A 13107-nucleotide genomic window follows, 5' to 3' on the forward strand; every position below is an offset into this window, starting at 1 on the left:
CTCTCTAGGCAGTCAGACAGCAGCATATTTATGAGGCCTTTCCCCAGCCAACCTGTGGTGCGTAAGGCTTTCCATCTTCTCAAGAATCTCTTGTAACATTCCACAGCTTCTCTGTGTAGCACTTCTCTGAAGGGGGCCTCCTTACTTACCGGCCTTTTTCCATATCTCTTCGGTGACATAACCGGCTGCTCCTGACCTGCCGCTGAACTCCCGCTGAGAATCTGTAGAAGGAAGGGTGGTGTCGACAGTATTAGACACAGAAATATTCTCCCACCCAAACTCTAAGAATTGATAGGCTGCATCTGTTCAGCAAGAAGTAGCATGAAGAGAACAGGGTAGGATTAATTGCTAAAGACCAAGCCAAGAGACTTCTGCAGTTTAACAGTGTTCACCAAAAGGCAAAATGATAAATGGCCACTTTTAATTTAGTGTTCTGCATAATTTATTGGACAGCGAAGCCAATTTCCATCTTTTAATACTCTGTCATCACAGGCTACACGCTTATAAATATGTCTTGTCAGGCATCTGCTTTGCCCTACTGTAATGAGCATTAATCCTTGCTAATGGCGTCTCACGTTTTTACAGCGCGCCTTGTATTCCCAAGGATTTCAGGCCACTGGAGCACACGCTATATTTTAAGGAGTCCTTTGAGAACAGGAACTCAAAGATAAAGAGTGCTACACAGAAATCAAGGAAGATTAACAGTGGAAATTTTTCTCACATACATTACATTCTCACTGTCTTCGGTTGCATGGTTAGATGAGATGCTGCATACCTTCAGATTGAAAGCAATGCATTTCTCACCCCTGATGGTAAGGGTAACCTCATGCGCCAGATGGGGGAAACCTGAGGATACAGCTTTTCTCAACCCAGAAGTAAGTCTCCATTCTCATCTTGCCCCCTCCCCATAAATATAGCTCACTTACAGACATACTGCAGTATTCATTACAGAGTGTGCCTTTGTTGAATTCAACTTACTTTTTACTCAAAGTAGACGTAACTGAAATTAATGAACCTGAGTCATGTCAATGTAAAATAAAAAAATAGAGGGTAACCAACGTAAATGAACTTAATAACCAGTCTATATAAGCACAAAATCTAATAGATGTGTTGCCTCACATTTTATTACCAAAAATGGAGTATAACCCTGAACTAAAAAGGCATATACAAATACACAAATTTAGAAAACTGAATACCAAATATAAAAGCTATGTGCTACAATAACAAACAAAAAAATCTATAAACAGAACTTATATCTTCAAAACATATAACCATACCAGAAACCCTTTCTACATCGCATGGGTTATACTTCATCTGAAGGCAGCCCTGTTTAGGGAAGCTTTTAATGTTTGACAGACTATTGTATTTTAATATTTTGTTGGAAGCCACCCAGTGTGGCTGGGGAAACCCAGCCAGATGGGTGGGGTGGGTATGAATGAATGAATTATTATTATTATTATTACTATTAATTATTATTATTATTATTATTATTATTATTATTATTATTATTATTATTATTAAAAAATGCTATTCGTTATCACAGGATGTTCTTCATGTCCATCAACCAGATTTTCTGGATGACTGCAATATCAATACCATACATGTTCTGCTTACAAGCCTTCTTCAGTGGTTTATTTTGTTATGCTGCATCCTTTGTGCGTGAGCTCAGCCAAATTATGTCCAAGTCAAGGTTGAGTCAACCTCTTGCTTGAGTCAAGGTTACAAGCCAATATCTCCAGTTGCAATCATCTATGTAAAAGTTTAAGGCACGGCATGAAGTTTTTGGGGCTCCCCCCTCCTCCAGCATTCACCACTCAAGAGTGCTATTCCATACTTGGAATCTTCTATCTATATCTGAACAGCCAAGCTGGTTATTTTGCAAGCACACTTCCTTGTTCCAGTTGCCACTGGAACTTCCCCAGCCCCCAATCCATAATTAAAGCATTTGAGATGGCAGATAAAGTACCCTGTGGCCCAACATTCTGTTTAATGCAAGGTTTTGCATGCACCCTCTACTACGAAATAAAATTCATATACTTTGTTTTGAGGAAGGGGTATAGAAATGCCTCCCTGTCATATCACCAGGATATGGTGGAATACAAAAATCATTACCAAGATTTTTTTACTGTTCCCTGCCACAGGTTCACAATCCAAAAAAGACAAGACATGCAAAGAAAAAAGGACGTAGAACTTGTAGCAAAAACTACGGCACTTTCATTTCCCTCTGGCGTCATTGTTTTGAAATTAAAGCCAATGGTTGCTGCATCCGTAAGGATTTAGAAGCATTGTGTAGCTGGTTTTGTACAAGCTGTAGCATCATGAAAGCAGCTGGTAGGGGAGAGGTAGGCAGAGGCCACAGAGAAAGAACTGCGAATGGAGGGGTTGCCATCTTTGGAACTCCTTGGGAAAATCACCAAAATAAATCTGCTGAAACCTGGAACTGGGTGTGTGCAGCCCAGCTGATTGACAGCTGAATGGGACACAGCTGTGAACAGCCTGAGGAAGCTCTGTCCACCTTGGTGCTGCCCATGAAAGCAAGCCTAGAGGTGAGAGACTAGGGTGATGCCAGCTGGTACCAGAAACCTTCTTTGTTGTGAGATTCCGGGGAGGTTTGTGAGTCTGTTTGGGCCTTGAGTGAGAGCCAGGAGACCAAGAGATATTGAGTGGGGAAGTGTGTCGAGGAGAAAGAATTTACATGGCCTATATTTATTTGTAACTTGTATCAATTGATTTACAGAGGTACCTCGGGTTAAGTACTTAATTCATTCCGGAGGTCCGTTCTTAACCTGAAGCACCACTTTAGCTAGCAGGGCCTCCTGTTGCTGCCGCGCCACCGGAGTACGATTTCTGTTCTCATCCTGAAGCAAAGTTCTTAACCCGAGGTACTATTTCTGGGTTAGCGGAGTCTGCAACCTGAAGCGTATGTAACCTGAAGCATATGTAACCTGAGGTACCACTGTATTCATTCTGTCTTCCTGCAATAGGCTTGTTTTTGACACTATCCTATCCACCCCAGAATTTCAGGAGATACCGTATTTTTCGCACCATAGGACGCACCGGACAATAGGATGCACTTTGTTTTAGAGGGGGGAGAACAAGTAAAAAAATTCTCCCCCTCTCTGCCCAGCGCCCCTTCAGTGAAGCGGCAGGAGGCGCTGCACAGAGAGGGGGAGAACTTCCCCCCTCTTGTTTTCCCGCTCTAAAACAAGGTGCCGTTTAAGATGCGTTCAGGCGGCTACCTTGGAAGCCTGGAGAGCAAGAGGGGTCGGTGTGCACTGACCCCTCTCGCTCTCCAGGCTTCAGGTTCCTTTCGGTTCCTTTCGACCTGCTCTTTGGGGCTGGCGGGGGGAAGCCCACCACCAGCCCCAAAGAGCAGGTCAGGGAGCAGCGGAAAGGCGCAGTGGAGAGGCTCCTGCCATAGCCGCGCGTCACCTCTCCAGCCGGGAGAGGGTCGCGGGGTGCTTCTTTAGCCCCGCGCGCGCTCTCCCGGCTGGAGAGGTGACGCGGGGCTGTAGAGGCTCCTGCCATAGCCGCGCGTCACCTCTCCAGCCTGGAGAGGGTTTGGGGGGGCTGCTATAGCCCCACGACCCTCTCCCGGCTGGAGAGGTGACGCGCGGCTATGGCAGGAGCCTCTAAAGCCGCGCATCACCCCTCCAGCCGGGAGAGGGTTGCGGGGGGCTGCTTTAGCCCCGCGCGCGCGCTCTCCCGGCTGGAGAGGTGACACGGGGCTGTAGAGGTTCCTGCCATAGCCGTGTGTCACCTCTCCAGCCGGGAGAGGGTCGCGGGGCTATGGCGTCTTCGCTCCATAGGACGCACACACATTTCCCCTTCATTTTTGAAGGGGGAAAAGTGCGTCCTATAGAGCGAAAAATACGGTAGTTACCAAGACAAATCCTCCACCTAGATGCATGCCCCAGGTTAAATATTAATGTGTGGCAAGCATCCTGTCCCCACCCCCATTTTTCAAGTGAAAGTCACTAACAGTATAATGGGAGTTTTAATTGATTTCATTGGAATGTAGGGGGGGGGACAGATTCAGTGAGAAAGAATGCATTGCATTTTTATACTTAAAATGCTAGAAGCAGCAGCAAAAGGCAAGATTTCACAAATAAAAGAAATACATGATTTCTATTTATTCCTTTTTTGTTTCTTTTGCATACAACTCTACTTGACATCCATTCAGGTTCAAACTTCTGACTATCCAAGGCACACAGGGGCAGGGAAGGCACAGCTTGCTCAATTTCGGATAGTTCTATTTTTGTGCAGAAGTTAAGTCAGAAGTAAGGTGCATTGTACTTAATTAATTTGTGTATAAGTAATTTTTGTGTTGAAGATTACAGACTAAGCTGCAAAAGCAAAGGAGCCTGTTGAAAAGAATGGGATCAATCTAATACTTTGGTCTTCTGGCACACTAATAATACACTAATACACTAATATTAATTCACTAATAATACACAGCCACTTTCACGGTTGTTAAATGTTATTCCACTTCATAACACATATGGAACATGCAGAGTTCCATAGCTTACCGCTGTTAATGGAGTCTGAACTCCCTGGGCTATGTTGCCTCGTGATTAAGTCATTCCCCCCTTTCCGTGGCTCTGTGGTTTCACTGCATCGCCTCTTCCAATAGTTGAGCTCTTCTCTATCAGCCTCCTGACAACGGCGGAGAACGGCCATAGAACGCCTGGTCTTCTCGACCATTTCCATGATGCAATTCAATGCCTTCCAGAGAGAGGAAAGAACAGCGTTTGAAGAAGCTGTTAGAAAATGTATTTCTTCCTGCAACTTTAAGAAAAAGAAACTCAGGGGCAAAACTACAGTATCAAAATTAACAGGGTGAAGGTTTTTTGGTTTTGCTGCAGTAAATGGTTTCAAACTGTGACGTTGCATGTTGTAGTGACCCTCTATTTAAAAAAAGAAATCAAGCCCAAACTCCTGTATATAAAAAAATACAAGCATTATGGGAAAGGGGGCTGGTCTAGTACAGTCACTGACATGCTAGTTTTTTACATAACTGAGATTTTTTTTTTTAAGTGGAAACATTTAAATATGCAATTCATCACATGAAATGGTACAGCCCAGTACCACATTATGATGCTGGTCACACAGCCTGGCTATTAATTAGCTGCGGAACACTGTTTTGCATGACTCTCAAACTGTACATTTATTTGTATCAAATTCCACTGGAGACGCCAGGAACGGAATCTGGGACTTCCTGTACGTAAAAAGCATGTGCCCGATTACTGCATTATGGCCCATCTAGGCTAAACAATTATATTCTCTCTCTCTCTCTCTCTCTCTCTCTCTCTCTCTCTCTCTCTCACACACACACACACACACACACACACATACTTGCTGCATGCAAACATGCTGTTACATTTCCACTGCTCCATGGCAGAGCACACACTTTACACACAGAAAGGCCCAGGTACAATCCATAGCATCTCTAGTTCCAAAGAACAGGCAGCAGGAAATGAGAAGAATCTCAGCTGCTCCAGCTACAATACACTATACTGAGCTAGGTGGATAAACAGCCTGCCCTGGTAATTAGGTTTTATGCAGTCCAGGTTTATTTGGGGGTTTTTCCCCCCATGTCAGTCTCTCACATGATCAAGATGCTTCCATTCATCAGCCCATTCTCTCTCTGTTAGGCGATGGTCCACGGGTTCATCCTGATAGCCTCCGTTTAACCCTGTAATGCGTGGCAAGGAAAATGCTGTGTCAGAAAAAGAGCCTTAACAGTTTGGTGCAATACAAAGATATGGGGCAGGGGAGAGAAGAGCTATTGCAGTGGACCCTCCAGATACGAACTTAATTTATCCCGGGGGTCCATATGTACCCTGAAAAGTCCGTATCCGGAGGTGCGCGGTGAAACCCGGAAGTATAAAGTTCTGGTTTTGCCGCGTTTGTAAATCAAAATTATGTTACCCAAAGGTAACGTAACCCAAGGTACCACTGTATTCTATAACAGTGGCCCATGGAAAAAATCCCCTGCCTGGGAGTCAAATTTTGTCTATAAGACTCTTCCCCCCACCCCCAAAAAAACCCACAGCCATCTATCAATCCAGCTCAATCCTACTTGGTCACTATCTCCTCTCACCACCACCCGCCTATCAAAGTGGGCCCACAGCGGGGAGGAAGAGATAAAAGATCTGGATCGCCAGGCCAAAAAGGTGCCCCACTCCTGCTCCAAAAAACACAGCCCAGGCTTCTAAAACCCCAGAGGGTTACCAGATCAACGAAGGAGCTGTGTAGGTTTGTGTGCCATTGATTTTGCTTTGCAAGAACTGAATCTATGGAGATTCAAAAAGCGTTGAATTTGCAGCTTTAATGGCTAAGGGAAATGCATTTGAAAACTACATGGGACTCCTTACCAATACCATGTCTATCTCGCAATTCTCTGTGCTCCAATGCCTTGCTTGGGTCTCTGTACAAATGGGACGTTGCAATGTCTTCCAGGGTGTAATGCTGGAGTGGGGGTGGAGTAGGATGAAACTGTCCCGCTGGATTTATGACGGGCAACATCAGAGCCGGGCTGTGGCGAGGGGCTGGACTAATGGTGCACACCCTCTTGGCAGGAGGCTCTGACGGGAGCGGCTCTCTCTCGAAGCTGTTTTCTTCCCTCCTGTGAGCAAGTCAAGAAAGGAAATTTTCCATTAGTACTAAGAAACCGAATGCAGAAAAGGAGAGTAAGTAAGTTTGAAACCAGTAATTAATGGGGAAAGAGATATACGTAGAAGTGAACTCTGGAAAAGAGATCAAGTAGAAAACAATTCATGCACACTGACAGTACACAAAAATCATGCTTCTGGATCAATCCAATGGCCCATAGTCCAGTATCCTTTTCACACAGGGAGAAACTAGATGTGATACGGAACATGAAATTCAAAACCAGGTCAGGGTTTTCAAATAGCAGGTATGGTGATCCACAAACAAAAGATGAGGGCAACTTCCCTCTCCCATTGTTGGGTCTCTAGTGAAGGGAGAAACATTAAGCTGAAAAGTGTGGCAAACGACAGATGCACCAATTCCAAAACTCTTTTTCTAAATCATGCAGGCTATACTGAAAGCCACAACAAGTCAAATATTCACAGAGCCAACCTAAAAAAGCCACATGTAGGCAAGTCTTGAACTACCAGATGCCTGAAGAGGTCACAACAAAAGGGTATTTTAATAGAAAGCAGCTTATAAGGCGCCAGGTTGTTAGTTTTGTGTTTTTTTTAATGACAAATTTGTCTGTTTTGAAACCAGCTCCTGCTACCTGTCTGGACTGTGCCTCTTTCCGTTTCCATTCACTTCCATCAGCAGCTCTGAAGAGTCAGCTGGGGACGCAGTGTTTGTGTTCAGCAAGATGTGCTCATGCTGGGCCAGGTACTGGGAAGGGGTCTGTTTGGCTGCCCGAGCACAATGCAGCAGCTCCCTCTGCAGAAGGGGAAGGTTGGCCTGCAAAACAAAGGTTAGGGTTGCCATTTAGATTTATTTAGCTGCTGGGATACCCTCTTGCTGCTGACCATCTAATGAGCCATAGGAGCAAGCTACTTGTTAAAACAGGGTTCCTTTGCCACAGAGACACCCCACCCCCACCAAGAATCATTGTGAGCCTCCTCAAGAGCAAATAAGACAAAAGAAAGTAGAATTTGCGAGCAGTGCCTATATTTGTGATAGGCTGGGCTATAGCTTGCAGTACTTGATGTTTGATCTTTTACGATGTTTTTAATATTCTGTTGGGAGCCGCTCAAAGTGGCTGGGGAAACCCAGTCAGATGGGCGGGGTAATAATAATAATAATGATGATGGTGTTATTGTTGTTGCTGCTATTATTGTTGTTGTTGCTATTATTATTATTATTATTATTCCCATGTCCCAGACAATAAATGTCTTCTGGAGGGAAGAGCTCTCATGCAACTCTACTATGAATAAATGGGAGATTCAGTCCCTTCAAACAGAAGGTGGGGAAAGGGCTGATTCTTTCCTATTCTTGCCAGGTCTCACAAAGTTCAGAATTCAGCTCAGCTCCCCCTCATGCTTCCCTGTGTAGAAGTATCCAGCTGGATCAATGGTTAAAAATAAACAAGGAAGGAAGGAACGCATGGGCCTGGGGCATGCTGTAATGACTGAGGCACGCTGTACAGAACACCCTCCAGAGAAAGAAAGTTTGTTATATATATCTATATATCTATATATCTATATATATCTATATCTATCTATCTATCTATCTATCTATATATCTATATCTATATCTATATATATCTATATCTATATATATCTATATATATATATCTATATATATATATATATATCTATCCAGTTGCTTTCATCACATCAGCTGAAACACTGCAGGCCAGGAGCAGGTACATAGCCCACTTAATGGTCAGAGGTTATGTGGTGGTAGAGAAAGGGGGCACTTGAGCATTCCTTGGCAACTACTTTTGGCTACACGTGACATGTAAAAGGTAAAGGTAAAGGGACCCCCTGACCATTAGGTCCAGTCGTGACCGACTCTGGGGTTGCGGCACTCATCTCGCTTTATTGGCCGAGGGAGCCGGTGTACAGCTTCCGGGTCATGTGGCCAGCATGACTAAGCCACTTCTGGTGAACCAGAGCAGCGCATGGAAATGGCGTTCACCTTCCCGCTGGAGCGGTACCTATTTATCTACTTGCACTTTGACATGCTTTTGAACTGCTAGGTTGGCAGGAGCAGGGACCGAGCAACGGGAACTCACCCTGTCGCGGGGATTCAAACCGCCTACCTTCTGAACGGCAAGCTCTATGGTTTGACCCACAGCGCCACCCACGCCCCATACACATGACATGACTTTCTCTCAAATAGTCAGAATCCTCCTCCTATCAAAAATCATTGCTTGGTGAGTCTTTCTCTAGTGTGGCACACAGAATTTTTTCCTTACTGGCTCACCAGCCAATGCACAGTATTAAGCAATCACCTTCAAGAATGGAATCACAAATGGACGAAGAGGGAAATTGGTAGCCTCCTGGAGTTTGCAGTGAAATTCCTCTATTGTCACAGTAGAATTCTGCAAAGAGAAAGGGGATTGACGTGGTTATTGATTCTAATTCAAGAGAAATTCTACAAGGCTTTTTCTCTCTGAGAATCTGGATTTGCATGTACCGTGTGGAAAGAACTAATATTCCTTAGTCTCCAGTCCTATCTGATCTGCCTCATCTCACATTTGGCTAGGAACCGTGAGCTACAAATTCTCACACTCAATGCATAATTTATACATTAAGAATTTATTCATTTAACTTACATGCATTTATAGGCCCCTTTCACCATGCAGTCTTAAGGTGGGTTACAAATAGATGTAGACATTGGGGGGGGGGCGGCTGACATCCATCGACCACACTGCATTGTGATTACTTAAAAAGATAGCTACTCTGGTTTCATAAGCTGCTTCTGCACCATTTCAAAGTGTGACCACAGTCATTAGAAGTTATCTGGAATTGTAGAGTGCTAATGCTAGCTAGACAACCTCCAAAATATAAAGTAAATAAATAAAAATCTGAAACAGGAAAAATGGGTGAAATGTCACATGTCAGTTCCTAGCACATAATCATTTTTTTGACCATGTATAATCAGGGTTTGAAAAGCCTTGCAATGTGTAAACAGAATTCTCGAGATTACACTGAGACAGAATTAGATGAAAGTGCACCCCAGTTGTGTGTATGAGTGTGATATATATGTTACACACAAACACAAATATTTCTCCTTTTAAAAACTGGTTTGAACTCAAATCAACAGCATCAGAAAATTATTAGTTCACCATGCTGCAATTAATTATGACAAAATGGACACCCCAATTTCTGAAAAGTTATGCAATGAAGGTTTGGGGGGGAAGCACACTAATCCTAGAGGGGGGAGCAAATATTGTTAGAGGTTTGGCCATTTAAAGAAAGCCTACTGACAAAGTCTGAGCAGGATCAGAAGGGTCAAGCCTCATGAGGAACAGTTGAAGAATTTGGGTATATTTGGCCTGGAAAAGAGGAGATATGACAGCCTTCTTCATATATATATAAAGGAAGGGCTGTTACACGGAAGATGGTGCAAGCTTGTTTTCTCCTGCTCCAGAGGGACCAAAAACAATGGATTTAAGTTACAAGAAAGGAGATTCTGACTAAACATCAGGAAGAACTTTCTGAGAGTAAGAGCTACTCAACAGTGGAACAGACTCCCACAAGAGGTGGTGGACTCTTCTTCAGTGGCGTTTCTAAGCAGAGGTTGTATGGCCATCTGTCATGGGCACCTGAGTTAAGATTCCTGCATTGCAGAGGATGGGACTAGATGCCCCTCATGCTCCCCTTCCAAGCTTATGATTCTGTGATTCCATAACGAAACGCAAAAGCTTCTGCTATTCATTTCTTTGCTGTATTTGACTTATTAATACTCACCACTAATGCCAGAACAAGGGTGCGGACTTTCTCCCCTATCTCTGGTGAAATGTCGTTGCCAAACTGCTGGAGGGTGGTCAGGAAGCGTTTGAGTTTGCTGAGCTGACGGGCCCCACAGGTAGCTGGAAGCTGCTGGTTGGTCAGTGAAGATGAAGATGATGAGGCAGGGCCATTGCTGAACCTCTGAGGGGGTGACGGTGCTCCATTCAGCGTCGGTGGAGAATGGTTCATTCCATTGGGTACTACAGTGGGGAGGGGAAGGCAAAAAGCAATGAATATGTTAGCTTTATATTTTGAGGTTTAGCCCCCAAATGCTTCTTTTTTACATAAATTTATATACCACTTAACTACAAATAGTCTCCAAGTGGTGTACAATAAATAAAATACAGAAAAGGTAAAAACCAGTTAATGCTATAAAGCAGTGGTTCTCAACCTGTGGGTCCCCAGATGTTGCTGGACTACAACTCCCATCATCCCTGAGTTCTGGGCCTTGCTAGCTAGGGGATGATGGGAGTTGTAGTTCAGCAACATCTGGGGATGCACAGGTTGAGAAAGGCTGCTATAAAGTAAGTTAAAAGCTGGGATTTAAAAAGTTTTCAGTACATGCCAGAAATTCAACAGGGAGGGGGGCCTGTCTGGTTTCAACTGGAAGGAAGTTACACAAAATAGGAAATATTGAAATGCAGGCAGAATTGCTGAGAACACAATTCAGGAGTCGACATATTTACTTTTGATACTGGGTGGTAGTGTTAAAAACTATTTAATATTTTAAGAAATAACATCTAGTGGGGTTGAGTGGTGGAGTATAAGCTTTGCAGGTTGAAGATTCTTTGTTAATTTCCTGACCCCTCTGGTTTTTGTTTTTAAAGGGAGGAGGGTAGGGGAGCTGGTGGTGGGAAAGACGTCTATACACAGCCCTGGAGAGCTGCTGGCAGTCAGAGGGAGCATTACTGGGCTAGATGAGCATTCAACCTGACCAGCATAAGGCAGCTTACATTCCCGGGACCAGAGTGCTATTTTTCTGTTCCTTGCAGGATGTCTGCATTCTGTACCACCCTGTACAGTACACAATAACATTTAAGAGACCTAAGAAAACCCTAGCACTCCAGAATCTGAGAATAAATAAAAAGTTAACACACCAGATGTGCTGACAAACACACCTCTTATTAATGAGAACAGAAAACACAGATGCAAAGAACTTGATGTTCTCGAGAAATTAAACATTTTTTAAAATCGCTTCCTAAATTAAAACCCAGCTTAAACCTATGTATATATTTAAAAATCTGCATCTCAGGAAACCTGGCTGCTAATAAAGCCACAAAAGTGACCAGCTAATTAGGTACTATACCAGCCATTCACCTCCCCTGGACTGAAACAACAGTCCCTCACTTCTCTAATGTCTGCATTAGAAAGAAAGAACTCGCGGTGGCTTTTTGTTTTTCCCAAAAAGCCGAACAAGCCACAGCCTTACATGCTGCTGGGGTAAATGAGACAGGCCGAGGTCCACCAGGGTTGACAGGCGGCAATGGCGGCATGCTGGACGGCGAGGATCGTGACTGTATCTTCACTTCCACAGGGGATCCTGGCATTACTGGCACCCTCTTCTCACTCGCAACTGAAATGGAAAGTAGAAGAAAGAATGTTAGCAATCCAATGGAACTTAGCAATTACACATCTCCATGGGGGATGATAGTTAAGTTTGGCCTAAAATCCAATTAGCAATTCAGTGGCAAAGGTGAGATCTAAAGGGCGGAAGGACGTCCTGGCTTATGGGTGGCTCTCGAAACATCATTTCAAGCTCAATCGTTTCAAATATTAACCAGAGTTTGTCAGTCTCCGATGACATGACAAGCTCTGGTCAAGAGATGGTGGCAGCTCCTCCTTGCAGCCATGCCAGGGACGGGGGACTGTGCAAACCTGAGGCCTGTCCCAGCTTGTTTATGTCACACTAAACTATGGTTTGGCTCTATTCAAAACCATCTGCTAGTTGGCTACATTTAAACGTAACACTTAAACATGGTTTTGAAGTATGAGAATGAGCTTATCCTTATTCCTCCCCCCCCCCAACCTGGTTTGCATGCTCCCACTCCCCTCTCCTGCCCAGTGAGGGTATAAGGAGGGGATCAGAAGGTTCTTGGCTTCCACCAATTGTAGTATGCCTGGGATTGGATAGCATGGCAAGCTGCATATTATTATTATTATTATTATTATTATTATTATTATTATTATTATTCCCTGCCCATCTGGCTGGGTTTCCCCAGCCACTCTGGGCGGCTTATAGCATATCTAAAAACATAAAAATCTCCTGATATCTGCCTTCAGATGTCTTCTAAACATTGTATAATTCTTTATCTTTGTGGCCCCAGATGTCATGAGCCCTGTGGGGACATCATGGCTAGGACACCAAAGGAGCACAGGGATGAGTGAGCTGGGGACGGGGGCAGGGCAGGATCCTGCATGGCCACAAAGAACGCTTTACAAAAATGGTTTTCGTTCAGAAATTACCAATATAGTTAAGTAGTGATTAGGAAGTCTACTAAGAAGTCTTTTAAAAAAATGGGTGGAACGATTTGCAATGCTTGACAACGTGGTCTGGAGAATCCCCAAACCAAGGTGGTGAGCTGTAGTACAGGATAAATGGGGAAGGGAAAGAAGCTACCTTGCAGGTGGGGTGTAAAAATGCTGAATAATTCCCAACTAT

At 44.0% G+C, this 13107-nt stretch overlaps 1 protein-coding gene across 7 annotated transcripts in view; it reads right to left on the minus strand.

Annotated features, from left to right (window-relative positions):
* The window catches only part of CBFA2T2 (CBFA2/RUNX1 partner transcriptional co-repressor 2), a 66738-nt gene that overhangs the window by 5932 nt on the left and 47699 nt on the right, over positions 1-13107 (minus strand). For all 7 annotated transcript variants that reach the window (XM_083508083.1, XM_083508085.1, XM_083508084.1 and 4 more), the window contains exons 2-9: positions 11878-12021; positions 10407-10648; positions 8945-9034; positions 7265-7446; positions 6378-6628; positions 5610-5695; positions 4530-4725; positions 150-221 (exon numbers count right to left, since the gene is read on the minus strand). In XM_083508083.1, the coding sequence (XP_083364209.1) occupies positions 150-221; positions 4530-4725; positions 5610-5695; positions 6378-6628; positions 7265-7446; positions 8945-9034; positions 10407-10648; positions 11878-12021 (1263 nt within the window). The remainder of the gene's footprint in view (positions 1-149; positions 222-4529; positions 4726-5609; positions 5696-6377; positions 6629-7264; positions 7447-8944; positions 9035-10406; positions 10649-11877; positions 12022-13107) is intronic.

This window comes from Podarcis liolepis (genome assembly GCF_965112155.1).
Source record: "Podarcis liolepis genome assembly, chromosome: 6".
Lineage (NCBI taxonomy): Eukaryota > Metazoa > Chordata > Lepidosauria > Squamata > Lacertidae > Podarcis > Podarcis liolepis.